The 20,452-nt window shown below is 41.7% G+C and overlaps 2 protein-coding genes across 2 annotated transcripts in view; one reads left to right on the forward strand and one right to left on the reverse strand.

Moving 5' to 3' along the window:
• skap1 (src kinase associated phosphoprotein 1) overlaps positions 1-7,745 on the forward strand; it is a 36,746-nt gene extending 29,001 nt beyond the window's left edge. The window contains exons 12-13 of the mRNA XM_063482168.1: positions 6,856-6,958; positions 7,299-7,745. Of these exons, the coding sequence (XP_063338238.1) occupies positions 6,856-6,948 (93 nt within the window). The 3' untranslated portion in view covers positions 6,949-6,958; positions 7,299-7,745. The remainder of the gene's footprint in view (positions 1-6,855; positions 6,959-7,298) is intronic.
• Positions 7,746-8,028: 283 nt separating this feature from the next.
• On the reverse strand, positions 8,029-19,937 carry snx11 (sorting nexin 11). The gene is made up of 7 exons (XM_063482579.1): positions 19,774-19,937; positions 17,790-17,829; positions 17,430-17,516; positions 14,332-14,432; positions 12,861-12,956; positions 12,537-12,761; positions 8,029-11,924 (listed from the first exon to the last, which is right to left on the reverse strand). The coding sequence occupies exons 2-7, from the start codon at positions 17,811-17,813 to the stop codon at positions 10,727-10,729; spliced, it is 1,731 nt and encodes a 576-aa protein (XP_063338649.1). The 5' UTR covers positions 17,814-17,829; positions 19,774-19,937; the 3' UTR covers positions 8,029-10,726.
• Positions 19,938-20,452: the final 515 nt, after the last annotated feature.

A 20,452-nucleotide genomic window follows, 5' to 3' on the forward strand; every position in this document is an offset into this window, starting at 1 on the left:
TCCTTGTGTTTTATGGCCATCGTGTAGTTACATGCGGAGTATCTACCAGGAAAAAGACATCCTAAGGAAATCGATGGCTTGTAATTTGGGTACTTTTACTCTGCTGCGTGCAGGGACTTGTCTCCACACTGTTGCTATTGGTTGGTTTCAAATTGAATCATCATGTTCTGTATTTAGACTAAATTATCTGAAGAGGAGAGGCAGGAAGAGGGAACTCTTTTTTTTTCTTTTGTAAGTAATTATGAGATAGAGATGAGGAAATTATGTATTCAGTATCACGATTTCTTGCATCTTTAATCACCAGTAAATGGCGGTGAATTTTGAGTATTTGTCCTTTTTTTGTTAACAACAGTTTCAGTGCAACAATCCTTTCAAAGAGGTCAGGGTTTTGAATTTTGATGTATAAATTATGTCAGCTTGTGTTGAAGGAATGTGAGCCTCCTCTTTATAACAACAGATAAAGCACAGGTGAAAAATGCCCCTCGCAGAAGATGGACTTATAATTGCAGTTCTTTTGGCAGTGGCAGATTAATGAGATGCCAGGCTCGTCTGTCTGCGTGTGCTGCTTGATAGGGGGAAATGTCAAAGCAGCCACATCAATTTTTCACAGCGATGACAAAAGCACTGTACTCGGGGAGACAAAGGGGTCCTGGCTCTGGGCTTCAGATCCGCCTCAGATGGCCTCAGCCCCACTCGCCGTTATTACTTTTCACTGTATGCATCAGATTACTGCCTCGCCAAAGACCTTAAAGGCAAACTAAGTCCAGGTTGGAGGCAGGAGTTTGCTGTTGTATCTCACAATCTTAATGACAGAGATTACTCTTGTTTTGTCAAACTGGACGCTGGAGTCATAACACGGTGACGGACCACGAGAGAGCGCCCTAACTGCCTCCTAATGGACTTCAAGCGAGCATTGTAAATTATTTAAAGGTGATGCCCGCACGACTTCCGAATGTTTGGTTTACTGTGACGACACGACTCCACCTGTGTCCCATTCTGCGTCCTAATAGCATCACATTCACCTCATGAATAGCATTATTTGGATTATAGCCTGTAATCGCCTATTCATTTTAACGAGCCCTCGGGGAGGGCTTCCCTGTGTCTTCTGTATGTACACGCAGACCCCCAGCGGCATTCAGTTTTACGGGGGGAATTCCTAAGGACCCTGACCTCGATGAGTGAAATACGGGCCCTTGGCTAGAACTCAAGCCCGTCGCTTAACGGGGGACCCAGGCACATGAAATGGCCGTAATAAAACCAGGGCCCATAAATTCTCTCAGAGGGTGGGAGGCCTGGTTGTCTGTGCTGTTATGTCAACACTGACCATAATTACAAGGTAATAAGGACACGCTCTAAGTGCTAAATCAATGGTGCTAACAAACTGTTATTTTTAAAGCTGCGATGTGATTGACTGCTGAAGTGCAGAATGGGATAGCCACAGGCGTGGTGTCATATGGCTGTGAACTGAGGAGAACATGCCGATTGTATAAAAGGCCCTCATCCATCATTATTGATCTCTCACTTACTGTAAAGTGGGAGCATTTTTACTGTATTTGTGTTTTTCCTCCCTCTTGTGTGTTGCTGTGTGTGTGTGTGTATCACTGACAAAGTAAATAAATTAGAAACCTCACAACTCATATGAATCCCATTAGTTCAACAGAATTAATCTCGCAGACCGTGCCGCCTGGTTTCAGCGATGCCTAACTCTGCCCTCCGCTGATGCTCAGCCCGCTGAAACATGAGGTAGAAACGCACGCTGAAATCCATCATGTGATTTTTTATTTTTTTTTTTTTTGCTCTGGCATTTCATTTCTGAGAGCTTGCATTTTTCTGATGCACATTATGGCTTTACACTGGCATTTTAGTGTGTGATGACAAATACGGGTGAGTGCAGTTCTTTTTTTTTTTTTGCAGTATCACACTCTCCAATTTTAGATTTAAATTGCAAAGATGTTTCAGCCACATCAGGAGCGCTGTAACGGCATCATCGCCTCGCCGGCGTCATGCAAAGGGATATTATTTGTAGTAGGATTTAAAATGTGTTAAATTTATTGTTCCACTTCCCGCTGACACATGTAGTACCTGTAGTGCTTTGTCTCTAAAGCCATAAGGTGCATTCTTGCCCTCTAATTTATGGATCCACAATCAAAAGACGTGGGCTCTACAGGTCAGCTGTCACATTCCTGTATTCCCACAGGCACTCATGGAGAACGGCGGGATGGAGTGGGAAGAGATTTATGGCACAAACCCATCCAGGGTCCTTAAAACTCTGGCAAGTGCTGCCCCTGCTGCTGCTGCTGCTGCCGCCACCACCACCTCTCTTCCTCCATCCCATCCAACCAAAATCCAGAGAGAGGGCGGCCGGCCAGCCAATCCGGTGCGGCTCCCAAAGAAAAGCGTCACTGCACATTTGGCCAAAGTGTTCAGCTTGTTAGACACAATGTGAACGTGGACACCACTGACACCTTGTGGTGGTTTTTAATCGCTTTTTTTTTTAATGAAAACTTTTACAACCACTGAAAGCTGATTTACGCCCTTATAGATGTACTTGTTGAGGGGTATAATCGCGTAAAACTCAAGCTCGGATATTCACAATTTAAATTATATATTCCATGTTGTGCCCTTGCTAGCCGGGACAGTTTTTCGTAATGTTGCCTTCATGTTCTCTTTTGGCCCTCTGCGTGCAGGTCACACCAACTGAAAGCAAGTGAAGAAAAGGAAAAGTGGTCAAATAATCAGATGGGAAAAGTCAAGCCAGGGAGACAAAGAGGAGGGGATCCCTTTATTCTTTTGTGTGAACCCTGTCCACCCCCCCTCTCTCTCTTTCTCCTTTTCGCTGTCACACAGCCATTTAAAGACCCCTAGCTGCTATTGTGGCCATAGACACCAAGACGCTATAGACAGGCAGAGACATCCTATTTACCACCCAAAGTAGCAGGGGGTGAGTCTGGGGTTTGGGGTCATGCAGGAGGCAGCGGTCATCCCCCGGTCAACTACAGTAGGTCATTATTCAGCCCAAGCCAATAGCCCAGAACAGCGTCCGAGCAGCCCACCCCCCAATCCATTCTGCTTAATTATTATAAATGAGGGGCGGCGTAAACAGCCATCATTACAGACACTCAGTGGCATACACAAATCCACTTTAAATTGCTATTAAGTTAAGGAGCTATCTGTAATCCCAGGCGTGCATTAGAAAGGAGCGAGTAGGTTTTCTTTTTATTAAATCTCATCGTCCCTGAGATATTTTCAAACGTTCTCATGCTCTGTCATGTTTCCAATTTGAAGCCAATTCGCTGATTTAATTAAAAGCCCACTTGGAAAAAAATGGACACCAAGTAGCCATTTCCATCTCTGGTTAAGCCGAGTTATCATCCGTGTTTCCGAGTAGATTTCGGCCTCCCCACCCCATCAAAAAAAAGAGAAGATCATTCTACCCTGAAGTTTCAGGTGTTATCAGTTGTGAAGTGTACCTGTGTGAGCGGCGAGGAGGGCTTGCTAACCTGATAACAGGTTACAGATGGTGTGCTTGTGCCTGGCTGAGGTGTCCATGTTTCTTTATTAGGGTCAGCAGTGATGGAAGAACTGCAGAGAGCTGCAGTGCATGTGGAGGAGAGCGGGGAATAAAAACAGAGAGGATGCAGGCGGAAAGGTTGCTACAGGAGAGACGTGGAAGAGAGGAAAAAGAGGAGGTGGAGGAGGGGGTTGGAAATGGGGAAGGAGGGAGGGAGGGAGAGATTGTAACACCCAGGCGGCGGGTTCAGCGGCAGGGCAATGAGAGACTTCCTGCGCTCCATCATGCCCAAGGCCTGCCTCAGTCAGCTGGTGGCCGAGGAAAGATGCCTCATGTGTCAGGCTTATTAGCGCTCCCCCTAGTTTGTATGCATTTGGGATTGCACGAGTGTGTGTGTGTGTGTGTTTCGTGTGTGTGAGGAAAACGTGGTCAGGATCCGTGCAGATTTTTACACATGAAAAAGGTGATTTTTTTTTCTTACCTGACACGAATATTAAAGATGTGTTTTGTTTAGGCGGATAATGGTGGCGTGACACGACACCTGCCTTCGCCCACCGCCCTCTGTCTGTCTCTCTTGCTCGCCACATCCAGCCAACCTCGACTCACCTTCTCCCCGCTTCGAGGCTCGGGGTAGCTGTCAATCTGTCCTGCGGGTCGGGGAGCCGTGAGCGATGGGCCTATCAGAATGCCACCATTAGCCAGCCCCCTGAGTGGTAAATAAACGATCGCGCCGGTACACTGCAGGTGTTGTCATGGCAACCCACTCTCAGTGCCAGCCCCGCCCACACTCGTTCTCCCCCACCGCCACCCCACCTCGCCTCTTGGTGGAGGAGTCACCGGGAGGTCAGCGAGTCAGCGTGCCGCAGCCGCCACGACACGGCGCTGTTTGCCCCCCACCACCACCACCTCTCCTCCCCCTTCAATCTGCGCCCAGGTTGCAGCAAACACAGCCTCGGATACGTGTCACCTCAGCACACGTTTCCCAGAAGTCAGACCCCTCAGGGAAACCTTATTTTTCGCCCTCACAGGGAACATCTTCCATTTTAGTCCCGCAGCGAGCCCAAGCAAACGTTTATCTGTGCCCCGTTTGCGAGTTTCACGGCCTGAAAGCCAAAAAAACCAGAGGAAAACAAACAGAAGGGTTTGGGTTGGGGGGTGGGGGCATTGAGGAGTTAGCCTAGTTTTTGTCATTTGGATAATTTAGTCTGCAAGCCTTTTGGAATGTCCCTATTACAGCAGGTGTACTCTGGATGAACCCATTTCAAGTGTGAGGAAGATGGACTCTGCACGCCTGACAGACTTCCACCGCCATTGGCACCCACTCCGTGATGTAGCAGTTGTATTAAAATGGCGACGCTGATAATCCAAAAGACCTTTCTCAGGGAGAATTTGAGACCGACTGCACAGATGGGCCGCGGAGATAAATAAAACTCTCTGTCACTACGGTTGGTGGAATAGTGCTGCGACGCCCCCAAGGGAGAGAAAAACTGTTTCGCTCCCTCTCTCCGATGCCTCCCCCCACCGTCCGTCTGTCTGCCCTCTCCTCCTCCTCTCCTCACGTTCTCCGAATGGGAACCGGAGCCAGCTTTCCGCAACCGGGCTTTTCCCTGCACGGTCTTATGGGGAGCATAAAAAGGCCATTTCGGCCCTAACTTTCCCCTTCGTTATGAGCTCAGACACAGCGAACTGTCAGTTTGTCAGAGAGCCAAGCACACTGGAGCATCCCAGTCAGAGCTGTCAGAGAGGTTTGCAGGGGGAAAACGATGAGGCCTGGGTGGACAATCTGCTTATTGTGGGTACCTGTTTGTGCTGTTAGAACACTTGAGCCTTGTGGTTTATTACTGTCTAAGCGGTTCATCCATCCTCGCTGTCCAAACACCGCTCATTAGCTGCAGGCCTCATTCCTCTGGCTGCAGAGAGGTGTCAGGTCCGGATGATCGGCTAAACCTCCTACACGATGCCTTTCATCATGTCAACAGAGTGCGCGTGAACCAGAACCTGAATCTGAGGCATGCACTCAGCGGAAAAAACCCACCAATTTATTTTACATATGTGTCTGCACGTGTGTGATAAACTGTCCGCACAATCGCGTCGGGTCTGAAAAAGAGCAGAGATGAGTGGCACTGGGGTTTCTGCTCCAGCAGGGTGGCTTGTGCCCCCACTGCCAAGCCAATCGCTTTCCAAATATTGATCCAGTACAGATCTACTCATAGCCCGGCTGCTGTGATCAGATCATCATGCGGCGGTTCAGTCATGTTCCTTAAATGCTTGAAGCAGATTAAATGAACAGCTTCATTATTTAGCAGTGTAAACTGCTGTGTTCCCTGTATAAGTGTATATCAATTAACTTACTTACATTTGATTCGGCTTAAAGTTAACTGCGATTCTTTCAGCAACAAATAAACACACACAAAAAAATCCCTGTTTTCATAGAGATTCTAGTAGATTTCCCCCATGATAACCAAAGCATATGTTCAACCTCTATTTATTAATTTTTAAAGCCAAATTTTAGCCTCAAATAAATTTGCCTACATTATATTTTTAGGGTTTTTCTTCTAGGATGTTTTCTTTCAGTTCAGCAGATGAAAAATCAACATTTCTGGGGTTTCTTATCTGCACTCAGATGGTTTTCTTTCAATCACAATACATCCTCCAGATCGATATTTATTGTTTGTTCTTAGCTTGTTTCAGTTTTTTTTTAAATCCCCATTATTACGCTTCTGAAATGTCCTAATTGTAAATAAATGCTGTAATCATAAGTAATGAAAAAAACTGGTGTTTAAGGGATTTTTTTTTGAGGCACAGTGGATTTAATCGGTCACCTTCAACCAGCGTTTATATTTTCTCTGAACATGCGCGTGAAATAATCCGTCTTTTTTGTGTTGTTTTTTTAATCACAGTACAGAAATGAACCCTCGTTATAATTAGTCTGGGGAAACGGGCCAGCTGTGGCGATGGCTTTGGAGCGGTTAAAAAAAGCTGTTTTATTGTAGACACTCGCTGTCTCGATAGCCTTGTTTACCGTTTGCCTCATTTTTTAATGAAAACCCTGGAGGCTAATACACCAAAAGTGTCCATTAGGAGTGCCGCGCATGGCTCTTTCTGGACGGGACCACGCTCGCCTGGATTTCCTGCACCAGAGTTGACTTTAAGCATTTGTAACCTGATAGTTTTCTCTGGGTTTCTGTATTAAAATAATTCAAATGTCTCCTCTTGTGTTCAGTGGTGTGTCAAATCAGTATCAGTATCAAAGTGCAGGTTTTATGCCTGATCCTGCTTTGTTTACTTGTTCCTAGACGCCCTTTGAGCCTCACCACTCTGTTTCTTCTTTTTTTGGGGCCCAGGAGTACAACATTCACGGGTGGTGGGTCGGCGAGCTAAACGGCACCGTGGGCATCGTCCCCAAGGACTTCCTGCAGCCTGCCTACATCCTCTGAGCTCCAACAGGTACTGAGGTACTCTCTTATCATCAGCATTATGGACCATTACTGTGGCCTAATACACAGAAACGGTCCCCCTGGTACTCATCCAGATTGCCACTGAGGTATATGCAGTCGTTGACCTGCCATTTATGGCATCTGCTGGCTGGAAGAAGTACTGCATAAAGCAATCCAAGTGCTGCAATGGGCAATGGGCGAGGATAAATATATGCAACAGAGGCATGATTACAGCGTCAGTTGTCCTATTTAAGAAAATGATTCCCTAATGCAGTCAGATAGGTGCAGCTTAAAATGAACACTGAATTATTAATGCGTCTTTCTCTGATACCGTTTCTTTTTCTTCACAGCGCTGCGGCTGCCGGCACGTCCTGCCATGAATTACGCTGACACATCTGTCAGATAAGCTTTTGGCATTTCAAAATTATTCCCCTTTTATACCAATGTAAATTATTATATTATCACCTAAACCTGCTGCAGCTGTACTTACTCTTGTACACTATAAGCCATTTATAAAAGCCTGTTTAAAAATAAAAATAAAAATCAAAGTGCACACTAGAGCTGGAGTAATTAGTCTGTTAATCAGTTTTGATAAGTGATCAATCATCCTAAATGTGAGATTTCTCATTTTCTTTATCTTTATAAGTCTCAACCACTGTTTAGAAAATTCAGAAAAATGCCAAACTAAACAGTGAATGTGTTAATTCAAATAAAATGACAGACACATCAATAATTAAAAGCATCATTAGCTGCACTTTGAGTGATTAAGAATGTTGCATGCATGCATTTATCAATCCACTGGATAAATCTGAGAACAGGATGTTGATTGTTAGTTTATAAATAATTTCCTCATAACTGACATAAGAAACAGTAATGTAAAATATTTTAATGTAAACTCTGCTCGGAAATACTAAAAATAAAATATTGTGTGCTTTTGTTTGTGTTGTTAAAAAAAAAAAAAAAAAAAAAAAAAAAAAAAGGGGGATTATTAAAACTGTTTATTTTGAGCCACTAGGTGGCAGGCTTGCTTCAATGTCTTGAGTCATGTGTAAAAAGCTGTTTAATAAAATGACGTGACAGTAAAGAGGACAAGGTTTTATTGAAATAAAAGAAAATTATCATGTGCACATGTACATGGATACCATCACTCACATTACCCTCGTACTCTTTGACATCTGTATTTAAACAAAACTCAAAATAAACCCCTGTAGTTATTACCAGGAACAAAACCAGTGAAACGTTAAAATCCCTCCACAGCGTCGATGCAAACAGCTTATTAAAATAAAGTTTGATTTCTGTGCGAAACCTCACAAATAGAACCTGCCGGTCCCTTTTAAATGCAGCTTAAAAGAAGCAGAAGCGTTGTGGGAACAACCTCGCTGCCAAGCTGTAGACAGGTTACAGGCAAGACGACCAGAATTTCCACAGCAGGCATTCAGGATGTGTCTGAACTCGCTCATTACGGTGCCAGAGGACGACGGCACGATCACACTGGACGTTTCACAGTGATCAAACAGGCGTAAGCTTAAAAATTTTGATATAACTGATAAATTACAGGATTTCTTTTAGTGATAACTCAGTTATTGTACCTTTGTATTTTTATTTAGTTTTTACTAGAATTTATTTTTAGTTTCCAGATTAGGTTTGCTTCCTTTTTCTTTTCTTTTTTTTGTTAATTGAGGTTAAGTAAAATAAATATAAATATTAATTTATATAAATAAAATTCTATATTCATATTCTAATCATATTCTATGATTAACCCAAGGTTGTTAGTTTTAACTAAAACTCTGTGTAATAAAATCAAGACTAACTGAAATTATATTGATGATGATGATGATGTTTAAAATGAAATAGAAATAAAAAGAAAATTACTTTAACTTCAGTGTTTGTCTGGTACACTTTTTGTTTTGTTTGAGGTTTTGTTTGTCTAACTACCTCAAAAGGGGAAAGTTTGTACTGTAAAACTTGTCTTGATCTTCTGAAATGTTGACCAATGACAAATATCCTTTATATTTTAATATTTAAGTAAACTAAAATCAACACTGACGCTAATAAAAACTGAAGTGAACATTTTCAAACCCACTCTGGAAATCAACAAATTGCACTGAAAAGGAAAGAAAATTGAAATAAAAATGAATTCGAAAATACAAAACTGCTGTATTTTAAGCGCATTGTGTAGCATGCAATAATACTCTTTACATGCAGATAGATGGCAAATCCATCATAAAATCCAGTGCATACAGAGTAATGAGTGATTTCAGACACACTCTTGAGTTGTGGAGAGAGGAAAACACACAGGTGTGTTAATCATGGCTACATTTCACGCAGGGCAGGTCCTCTTTTTGGATGAACCTCAGTTGATACGCGTTTTACAGGTGTCTGCTGTGGAAAAAGGCCCGCTGGAGTTAAAGCTCACACATGTGAGGAAGAGTAAACTATTCTTAAAAATAACCTGTGCCCATCTTGCCTGAATGGAGTGTATAAATTATAAGTAAAAACTCTTAGTGTGTGTAAAACCATGTCATGGCCGTAAAGGTGCAAGGCATCCATTTCTACTTCATGAAGCTCTATAAACACAAAACAGGAATCACATTGTTACAGATCAGAAGTTCAAACAGGAGCCCGTGTGCATTTCACAGGTTGATTTAAGTGTGTTGTTTCCCCTCTCATCCTTCAGTAATAAATACCAGTTTAACGCATGATCACAGAAGTGTGTACGAGGAGTGAACTATGCGTATGCTTGTTCTCAGCCCGAGTATCATCCTGCGTTAGTGACCAGCACAGTGAAAGCTGTGAAGAATTAATACAAGCCGGGTATAACAGAACTATTTAACAGCATGTGAAGCACATTTAAAGAGCAGTTAGGTCTCATTTGAGGCTCCAAATGTGACGAGGAACTCTAGATTTAGAGAAAAGTTCACTTCGTTCAATGTCTGTCTTGAAAGAAAAATGTGGCCACTGATTATTTATTTTAGTGGCTTTCACCATTCCTCCTCTCCTTACTGGGAATTTAGAGATCCCTTTTTCAAAGAGATTTAAATAAAGGTTTTTCACATTAATCTTTTAAGTGCTGAATTTCCACTCTCTCTGTCCACTGTAGGAAGCAGTGTTGTGTTTACAAGTTAACCCCCTCCAGGGTTTTTCTAGGCTCAAAATGGGCCTCAAGGGTCAAAGTCAATGCAAAGACTCTGTGTTAACATGTTTTAACTTACAAAAAGAAAGAAAAAAGTCACAGTTCTGATGATTTTGCTTTAGTAGAAAGCCAAAACCAATTTAGTGGGCACTAATTTTTTCATATGCAAGAAAAACCCTGACCTTATGTTAGCATTTTTGGTTGTTTATTCCTTTAATTAAATCAGGAAAATGTCTCTTGATGGTCAGTATGAACAGGAACCACAAATTCCACTAAGTTTCAATACAGACACAAAGGAATGTGAACTTATACTTTAATTTAGGTGCATATTTTTGCCTAAATTCACCCCCAGCTGTTTCCTTACTGAAAGGCCTCAGAGTATGAACCTAAACTTAACTCGAGCACCTTCTGCTGTTCACTGAAGCCAAATGGAGAAGTGAAGCAGTCAGGAGGGAAATCAGATCCGGTACATAACAGAGAAATTCTAATGTTAGATTCATGCTGTTTTGGAAGTGTTATACCTACATGACTGAGAGTGTGAGGTGTGTCTCGTAACCCTGACGATATGAAGATGCTGTGTACGATGGGCAGAGTTTGGAACAGAGCGTTTGATTCAGTGGATCTATATTAGAGGAAGACTCTTAACTAATGCACCTCCACCTCCTGAGTCTCCTCTGAAGGTGAGAGCGTGGCTTCCTCCTCGGTACATCTACCGTCACCCAATCCACGAGCGTGGCTGGTTGCTAAGATACTAAAATCTCCATTTTCAGTCAGATCTCCTGCAGTTACAGCAGAGTTAAGGTCTGCAGATTTACTCAGGTCACTGAGGGTGTATTGCAGGTCCTCATCCTCCTGGGCAGAAAGGTGCAGTTTTTCATCAGGATATCCGTTCACCTGCAGGTCCATGATGTTCCTGCTGGATGCCTCCACATCTGACCAGCGAGTGGCGTCTTCAGGAGGAGTCTTCACAAAGTCGTTTGCAACCTGGATCGAGTCGTCTGCCTCCTCACAAACGCTTTCCTCGTCACTGACCTTCACGATGCTCTCGTTGGAAGATGGCAGAGAGGAGCTGACCGTGTCGCCCTCGTCGCTTTCGTCTTTGTTGCCAGCAAAATCCACTTCCTGTGTGTCTTCAGTATCATCACCATCCTGTTCCACCGCAGATACACTGTTCACCGTGTGGGCCTCGTCACTGATTTCTGACTGGAGCAGCGTTTCCTCGTTACCTCCTGCTTTGTCGCCTTTTTGGTCGTCGGCGTTGACTTCTAGAACATGAACCTCATTAACATCAGAGATGACGGGATTCTCGGTACAGATGTCTTTCATAGCTTCCTGAGATCTGGCATCACTTGCTAAAATGTGTTCATCACAGTTATTTTCCTTAAAATCTAAAATCTTCTCAGAATCATCACATTTTTCAGGCTCACAGTTGACTTTTCCTTCATAAGCATCCTCATTACTCTCCTGCAGCTCCACCTTTTCTTCTTCACCTGGAGGTAAAACAATCTTCCCATCGATCACGCTGTCCTCAAAGCCGATCCCCGTGAATGAGTGCACCTCCACCGGAGTCTGTAACCTCTGCTGGATCTGCTCAGCAGAGCTAACACTCTCTGGACTGTCCCCCAGATAAAAGGTTGCCTCTGACGGGCCGCTGTCCTCAAGAACCGTTTCAAGAACCGCCTCAAGATGGTTGCTCTTCTGGGAAATCCTTACTGAGCATTTCTTCCTATGGTCCTGATCATGGACCTCCAGTAAACCTTCTAGAGGGTCAGCGTCACCACATGAGACGAGCTCCGGGCTGATGGTCTCATTAGGTTGTTGGCAAGGTTGATGAGGAGCCGGGCTGTGGAGGAAAACGGGAACAAGGGTTTAGAAATTGTTCAGTTTAAACATTTTATACATTTAATGAGGAGTTGATACGTTCAATGTGAACGCTACTAAAGGGGAGAGGTGTAAGGAAAAGCTCTAGAATACGGAGACTATGCTGGTTAGCTCAGCATAGCACAAAAACTCCAGAATGGAGAAGTAATCATCAACAAAATCAATCATCCAATCCCAACAATTTACATCTTTTTTTGTAATGTGTTAAACAAGATAAAGAAGAAAGGGCTCTATATAACTGCCAACATTCAGCCAAATTAAGAACAAGCAGCAACATGTAGGGCTAAAAATCTGCAGTTCCTGTTATGGCCACTTGAGGCTGGCTGCAAATGAGTCAGTCCCCCATAGACCCCGTTGTTAAAATGCCCAACTTTACTACAGAAAAAAAACATATTTATGGTCTAATACAAAAAAGGTTTTGGCCTCTTTGGGTAAATATTTTTTTAACTCATCGATTTGGAAACTTCTAGACTTCACCTGGCCTTCTCCACCATACTTGTAGTATTTTGTGCCTTTTGGAGTAGTTTTAAAGTGATCTGTTAATATTGTCTCCTGTGTGTTTGTCTGCACGTACCTTTCCATTGATTCGTAAGAAATGGTCAAACATGGCTCCTTGATCAAATCGTCCTCCTGTGCCTGAGCTAGCCCCTGATTGGACGAGGCATACGTGAGGATGGCATCTGTCACGGAGTAAGGGGTGTGGCCTTGGACACAGTCCTGGATGTGACCGACTGGCAGCTGGGTCTGTAGAAAGAGGTGGAGCTGGCTGTCTGACAGACAGACGGTCATGTGCACCACTCTACAAAAAACAAAAAGAAAAAAATGACAGAGGTAGAACAAGATTAGAAAATGCTTGTTTAGACGATCAAATACTGATTTTAGAAGAAGGAGAACTGACTTGTCCAAGAAAATCTGAAGTCCCTTTCTTCTCTTCTCCAAAAAGTCCTCATTGTTGAAGGAGAAGAAGGATTTCCCTGGAAGATCTGGGACTGGTCTGTAAGGATAAATAATAATAATTATCCATGTCTGTGGAGATAATTATGTTAAATCTGTCATAGAAACACTGCTCCAGAGGTGGATCCTCATATTTGAGGTCACTGTTTCTATAAGCAATCCCAGTGAACCAAAGCACTCAGTCGCACTTTTTTTTCTGGTTGGTTCTGTGTGTCATCACTGAAGAAACCTGAGATTAAAGAAGGATCTTTCACACAAAGCTTCTATCATAAATTCCAACAATAAAAACATGGAGCTGGAAATGAGCAGAGTAGAATCACATTAAAGCAGATGAGTTTCCTGTTCAGTCCCGTTTTAATTTTGTTTCAGTAAATATCTGGCTCTTAGCTGCTAAATGCAGAGCAGCTAATGAACAGAGCAGCTAATGTACATCCATTTATTTTCTTAACCGTTTAACCACTAACGTGGGCTGAAGCGTATCCGGCTATCACAGAGAAATAGGCAGGTACACCCCGGATAGGACTCCAGTCAATCACAGGCCTAACCCTCTAATCAGAATCACCAGTTAACACATGCAAATCCAGTGAGTGTACAGTCAGAGGAAAGGAGGAACAGTCTTCACAGAGCTAAATGGAGTCCTGTTTCAGGCATCCCTCTACTAGATGAGACACAATTCATCTTTGTAAAAGACAGCCTTAGATCACTAACAGACATTTACACAAAATGTTTAATTGTTGTTGCTTTTTGTTTCTCCAGACTTTGTCTTTTTTTGTGATTTTTTTTTTTTAAAAAGTCCCAAATAAGTCATCTACGTTGATTCCATGTCCATTTCTCTAAATAAGGTTTGTACATCTTGTTATAGAGAAGGGGGTTTAACTGACACTGTTGTGTAAAGCACTTTAAAAAACACAGCACAAATATTCTTATTTTAAGCATTCTGGATTTCCAGGATGCTTAAAAGTCTTTGCCTGATTGTTATTTTGGGATTAATAAACCCTGAGTGGCGACCTGCTTTCATCTCCGTCTTTGTCATATCTCGTCTATAATATCCTGACAATGACTTGAACCTGGTATCCAATACCACTGCACAATCCACTTTGTATTGTCTCTGTCCTGTCTTGTCTTTGTTTATCGTACAGTTAATATTGTATAGTTATCATTATAGTATTGTATAGTTAGTAATTAGTACCTTTTTAATCCCTTAATTTTACCGAAATTTAGCACGTTATGTATTTTATAATTTCTAGTTTTATATCTCTTGGAGATATATCTTTTATATACTTATAAATGCACCGTGGGGGGCTTGGGGTGAATTTCGGTACACGGTATACTGTGTATACTGCTGTATTGACAATAAAGCTCTTGAATCTCTATGAGGACCAAAGAACAGAACAAAACTGGACCAGCTGACTTACACCAAACCGGAGTTCTTCTGCAGCTTCTTCTTGAGCCACACAAACTCACTGTAGCGCCGCCGCACACAGGATGTCTTGGCTGTGAAGGCTTTACTGTTGGTCTGAGAGAAAAAAAAAAGTATTAAAAATGAGAAAGTTGGTGATATTTTGAGGGCTTTTTTCATAATATAATTAAAATCAAAAGGTACAATAGCCTGACGCCAATAGAAAGAGAAGGGGGGGGAAAGGTGTTGTTCTCTGTGCCGGAAATATTCAAAACTACATGAAATGCAGATTCTTTCAAAACAGAAAAAAATAATAATCCACAAATATTCCACTTACTCCTGCCTAAAAAACATAATAAAGAGTCAGATATTTTTAAGCCAGTGGCTGGGTTATGACGGGCCAGGTTTTCAGTAAACTCATGTCACTGATGATCACACTCATGCTGTGACTTTAGTGAGTCATGTTCCAGCTGGTGAAACTGCTGCTGAGCTCATGAAGTTATCACATGTCTGATTTGTTCCAGTAACATGTGACACTTTCTAGTCATGTCTACATAACAACGAGGGTCTGTGGTTTTTAAAGAAATAACAAATAGAATCCAAATTCACGCTTTTTAAGATGTAAAATAAAATTGAATTAGGAGCAAACAATGCCAAAACTACAAATTTAGAGAAAGAAGAACGGAAGCGCTACAAGGTCCTGACATCTGATCCCACAGCACGCTTTGGTGATGCAGGTAGGATTACAAAGGTCATGGAAAATGTGATAAATATCATCTGCAAGTATACCCTCAGGGAAAAAAAGAAAAAGCAAAACAAAACAAGGTATAGTGGTAAAATGATATTTTAACTTTGGTCGTTTTTTTTAATCCAAATTAGTTAAAGAATAATGTGTTTGTCCTAAAAATGTATTATTAATTCATTCATTAATAAGCAATCTACCAACACCTGTGACCTGGTACATTCTAATCACCTCTGTCAATTCTTGATATTTATTATTGAGTAATTTGTATATATTGTGCTATTTCTTAAATGTGTAAATCTGTAACATTTTGTAGTGTTAAATAGTCGAGTCTGTTACTGTTACTGTACTGGAGCAACTGTAACCCACATAATTTCCTTAGGGATTAATAAAGTATGCTGATTCTGATATAAAACACCGAGGGCAATCAATGGGCTAAAATTTTTAAATTTCAACCAACAGGCGAGCAAAAGTGCTGCTAAAGATCTAGACTTCTTAAAGATGATAAGAGAAGACTTTAGACCTTTCTGCCGCCTGCCTAACAATAACGTGTCGCCTCCTGCATCTCCCCATTAGGTATCCTTTATATTGGCCTTCTACAGATAAAGGTCGTGTTTAACACATGTAAAGTCCTCACGCTTTCCACAGTTAACAGCCATGAGACCCCTTGGGACCTTATTTGGACCTTAAAACTAATAGTGGTTTTACCTGGTTCACAATGGTGACTACACATGTAAGCACAGCCTGCATAAAATTAGGACAAAGAATACGCTTTGTCCACTTAAATTTACAGAGATTTGTGCATTCGCTTTTACTTTCAGCCACTTGGAATGTATTTTAAGCGTCTACTTAAATTAAATCCCATTTATAGAAAAATGCACAGAACTTGTGATTTCCCTTTGTTGGAACATCAGAACCTCTCTGGTGGGTCGCAAAAATGTTTATATGCAGGAAAACCCCTGGTTAGATTTAGACACAGGGAGAGTTTAGGCAGTTAAATGTTGGACAGGTTTATAGTTACTGTGAAGTAAGAGGCAATAAAAGTGCTAACTGTTGTCCTAAAAAAAAGTATTTTTGAGGAAACTGTCTCACCTATGCAACACAATAACACGTCGACAACAAACAAACCCATGTAAGATCATGTGAGGTTGCATAGTTTTAGCCAATATCATGAGTCAGCTTCCACAAACACACAGAGGAAATCCACCCAGGCATGAAGCCTTGCTGCTGAAACAGCATTCCTCGGCACGGCTGGTGTCTCCATAACAACATCAACTCTTTCCCCCTAAAAAAAAAAAAAAAAAAATTCAAGGAGCGGTAAAGCCCTGACTCTTTCATACTCTTATCTGTTAAAAAAACTTTTGAGGAAATCCTCGAGTGTGTTGTTTCAGGGAGAGATGTCTTTATGTGTCACAGACTATTTAACATGTCTGTGTATTTTTTGCATTTTATCTGCACTGTAATCACTGCAAACAGTTAGTTTGCAGTACTCCATCCATCCATCCATCCATGCAGGCATGCATGCATGCATGCAGTGAAGCCAAAACCTCCAAAACCCCTGGGCCCCTCTGGGAGGACTCAAGCATGTGTTGAGTTTGCCTCTTCATTGTAGGACACCAGCACCCAGGAGGCATCCTAGTGAGACAGTGCACCACCTCAACTGGCTCCTTTCAATATGGTGGAGTAGCGGCTATATTCTGAGTCCTTCTCAAATGACCGAGCTCCTAACCCTAGCTCTAACGGAGGCACATGCAGCAACAACTCATCCCTGACCTGCAGTAGGTTCTGTGAACCAGCTGAGAACTATGACCTCAAATTTGGAGGTGCCAATTCTCATAACTGTGACTTGGCTACACCCAGAAATTCTGTCCATAAAATTTTGATCCGAATCAGTGAAAAAAAGGAAGTCCAGTGAAGTCCAACACCTACCGGGAATGAGTACAACCTATTACCGGCAACGAGGACCAATGGATTCAAACCAACAATTTTCCTGCTCTGAGGCAGCAGTGCTTAAACACACAATCAGTTTGAATTATGACTCTGGTTTAATTAGTTGATATAACCTGGTTTAAACTACACATTTCTGCTTATAAATGATTATCAAAACACAATTAATTTTTTTAAATGTGTTAACAGTCAAACGGAGACGTATGTTGACATAAAACTACTTGTAATGCTCATCTGTTATCTGCACTATAATCACTACAACAAATAAAGTGTGGAAAGAAAACCTTGTGATGTCCCAGAACTGTACGTGTTCTCTTCAGGTGTTTATGTTTTTTGGTCCAAAACTTTAACCTGAATGAAAATCTTTTATCGCCCACAAACGCTGTGGTCAAACATTTCTGCTGCTGGTTAATTTTCTTACTCACATGCAGGAATATTTTATAATCCACATAGGAGTTCCAGGAGCCTTCGTTCTGAATGCGGGGATCTTGAACCCGCACAGCCACAAACTCCTGAAAGACAGACACACAAAGCGTGTCAGCAGTGCTGTTTGCATGTCTGTTGTGTCATTGTTGTGAAACCACCACACTGTTGGCACGACACAGGCCTCGTCTGAGCAACTTTGTTTTTTTACAGAGGCTTTTACCCATCAGTCTGTTGTTCTCCAGTTTAGCTAAAGGCTAGTGTGAACGTGTGTAGAAAGTTCCCTTTACTGTTCACCAAAAGCAGAACTTGTGCTGAAAATTAAAACATTTGAATAAGAGAGAGAGGGAAAAGGTACTTACATCTTCTTCGTGATTACTGATCATCCTACCGAGTGCTGCACTGCAAAGAGAGGAGCAAACAATCAGATCAGCTGCGTCAAAACCTTTTGAACATTGAGAAAGTTTCACCAGTGGCGTCATGAGCTCATGAATCACCCTCTGAAAGAGAAGCTGGGCAGCTCAGCCTAACTGAGTCACTCTCACGCACACTTCTATTTACCACGAGTAGCCCGCAGCTACTCTTCCACAGAGGGGAGCATGTGTGAAGTGAGATTAACATGTAAGCTTAAAGTCACAGTTTGCTCTCTTTTTACACTGACAGATAAATGAATACATTAACTGGTTTAAAATGAGCTGCAAGCACCACATTTTCACTGATTCTTTTAATTTACAGTACGATCCAAGAGTGATACAGATTCTCCACTGAGGGAATACGTTTTAAATGCAACCTGCTGAGCTGCATCTTACTAACAAGCCCAAAGGAAGCTGTGGAGATATGTTACAGCAGCATTTCTATTCCACTGCTGATGCAGAAAGTGCATAACATTTTTGTTCCTGCTTGCTCCTAATATAGTGGCCAAGTGCATTTTACACTGCTGGAAAATGCAGATAATAGTACACCCATAATTTTCAATGAATACAACTAATCTCACTTTGATCTAATAAAAAACAAAAGTGATTTCCACGTCTTCTTGGCAGTGCTGGAGCTAAAGGTGCTAAGTTTAAAGTGATCCAGTTTAACCAGCTGCAGTGTCAATGTGCAGCTGTCATGTTAGAAATGAATGCATGACCGATTTGCAGCCCCAGTGTTACCTTTTGTATTTTATTTTATTTGTAATAGGCCATACTCAGTCGGTCCAATTTGTGCAAAAATAACACCCTGCTGTTTACGTGAGAGAGCTCACAGCCTAAAGCAGGCAGCCCGAGTTAACCAATAACATTGATAATCACCATCATGACACCCGTTATCGCCAACTGGGGTTTCAGGTTTTTGTTGACACAAAGAAACCCCAGCCATGTTGAATTTGCTTCATAGTACACCTCACAGGACTAAAAGTATGCTGTTTAGCCTGTTTCCTGCTTTGCAAGCTTCCCTGTTATCAGTAACCAAATACTGGAAGTTGGTTAAACCACTGTCAGTTCAATTCTTTAATTTAACTTTTACTGACTGGTTTCTTCCACCAGTTCCTAAAACCAGTTTGAAAATGACATAACACTGTCTGAGTGAAACCTACACGAAACCCAAAAGTGTCCACGTGCATTGAGTCTTGTGAAAGTTCAAAGCAACTGAAAAAGGGTATTGATACTCAGCACAAAGTATGACTGCATCCAAATATCAGCTGAATATCAGGACCAAAATCCACCACGAAATTGGTTATTGGTCTAATTTAGTATTGATATCACCTCAGAATTTGCCAATCAGTGCTTCCTTATTGTAAACAATATGTACACGGGGGTTTTCAGGCAAAAAGCAGACAATATGTGACAAAGAACATGCTCTTAATTTTCTTGGCCTACAAAAATTTCCCCATGTAATGGTGGTTTTGTGGCCAGTCTTAAATATAGATTCCTCTTATAAAGTGCACTAGCAAATAAACTATAAATAACACACAAGCAGAATGCGTGAGTTCAGCAAAAAACCCGATTGTAAAAAGCCAGGATGATCTACATATACATAGCTAGAGTCTCAAAACAATCAACACAACAGGGACAATCACTTTAAATGTAAAACCTCACCTCCTTTTACTGTTACAGACACTTTTAACAGCTACTTCTCCACCAGAAACACCGCGTAAATGTGTTTTTCTCTGCTTTAGCTGGCATTTCTTGAACCAGTTTGATAACAATCGAAAACAACCACATATGAGCACCCACTTGGAAGAGGTGAAGACTTAACAACAACGTGTTTCGTTTAGTTTCCTGGCCTGACTAATTGTACTTTTCAACAAGGTGGCTAACAAACAAACACCAGCTTAAGGGCTAGCTCCAGCTAGCAGGTGCTTACTTTCATACGTTGGCTGCTGTGGTCTCGGCCGGTCGGCTGTGGTCGACGTTGCTGGTTTCGTTTGTCGATAGTTCTGCTCGATTTGGCAACAAATTCTTCAAACACAGAGGACTGTGTTCACCGGTGGCTCCTATCTCCATTTCGCAAAGTCATAAGCCCCACCCCTGTCGCGTCAAGTTTGTACGTCACCGCGTAGTGCAGGGTAGACGTAAAGAGGGAGGGGCTTTGAAAAGCCAGCGGTTTTTTTCTTTTTCTGTTTATTAGTAAAAACAGCAAACGATGATCAAATTGTTTTAATGTAATGCTCAGTTTGCTTAAATATTATGATTAAAAGTTTAAAGCGGGTAAATTTGGCTCTGTCCTGAGATAACTGAAATACTGATTATATGTAATTCTTTAAAACTATTTAAGACCTCTATTCTTAAACAGTTTTTGAAAGATATTTGTCCGGCACAATAAAGTTTTATTTACATCTCAGTCAGTCAAATAAATGCTGCTTGACTGTTGTTGTTGTGTGGTAGGTATGGTCAAACTGAAAATACATTTTTTATGGAAGCATTTTTTTCACCACTGAAATTTTTTACTGCATCAAAATTACTCAAAATCTTATTATCTCAACATTTCAACTTAATAATTCCAAGTTAGGGTTAGTGATTAAGATTAGGGTTGTCTGGGGCTT

The sequence above is a fragment of the Pelmatolapia mariae genome, linkage group LG8 (assembly GCF_036321145.2).
Source record: "Pelmatolapia mariae isolate MD_Pm_ZW linkage group LG8, Pm_UMD_F_2, whole genome shotgun sequence".
Lineage (NCBI taxonomy): Eukaryota > Metazoa > Chordata > Actinopteri > Cichliformes > Cichlidae > Pelmatolapia > Pelmatolapia mariae.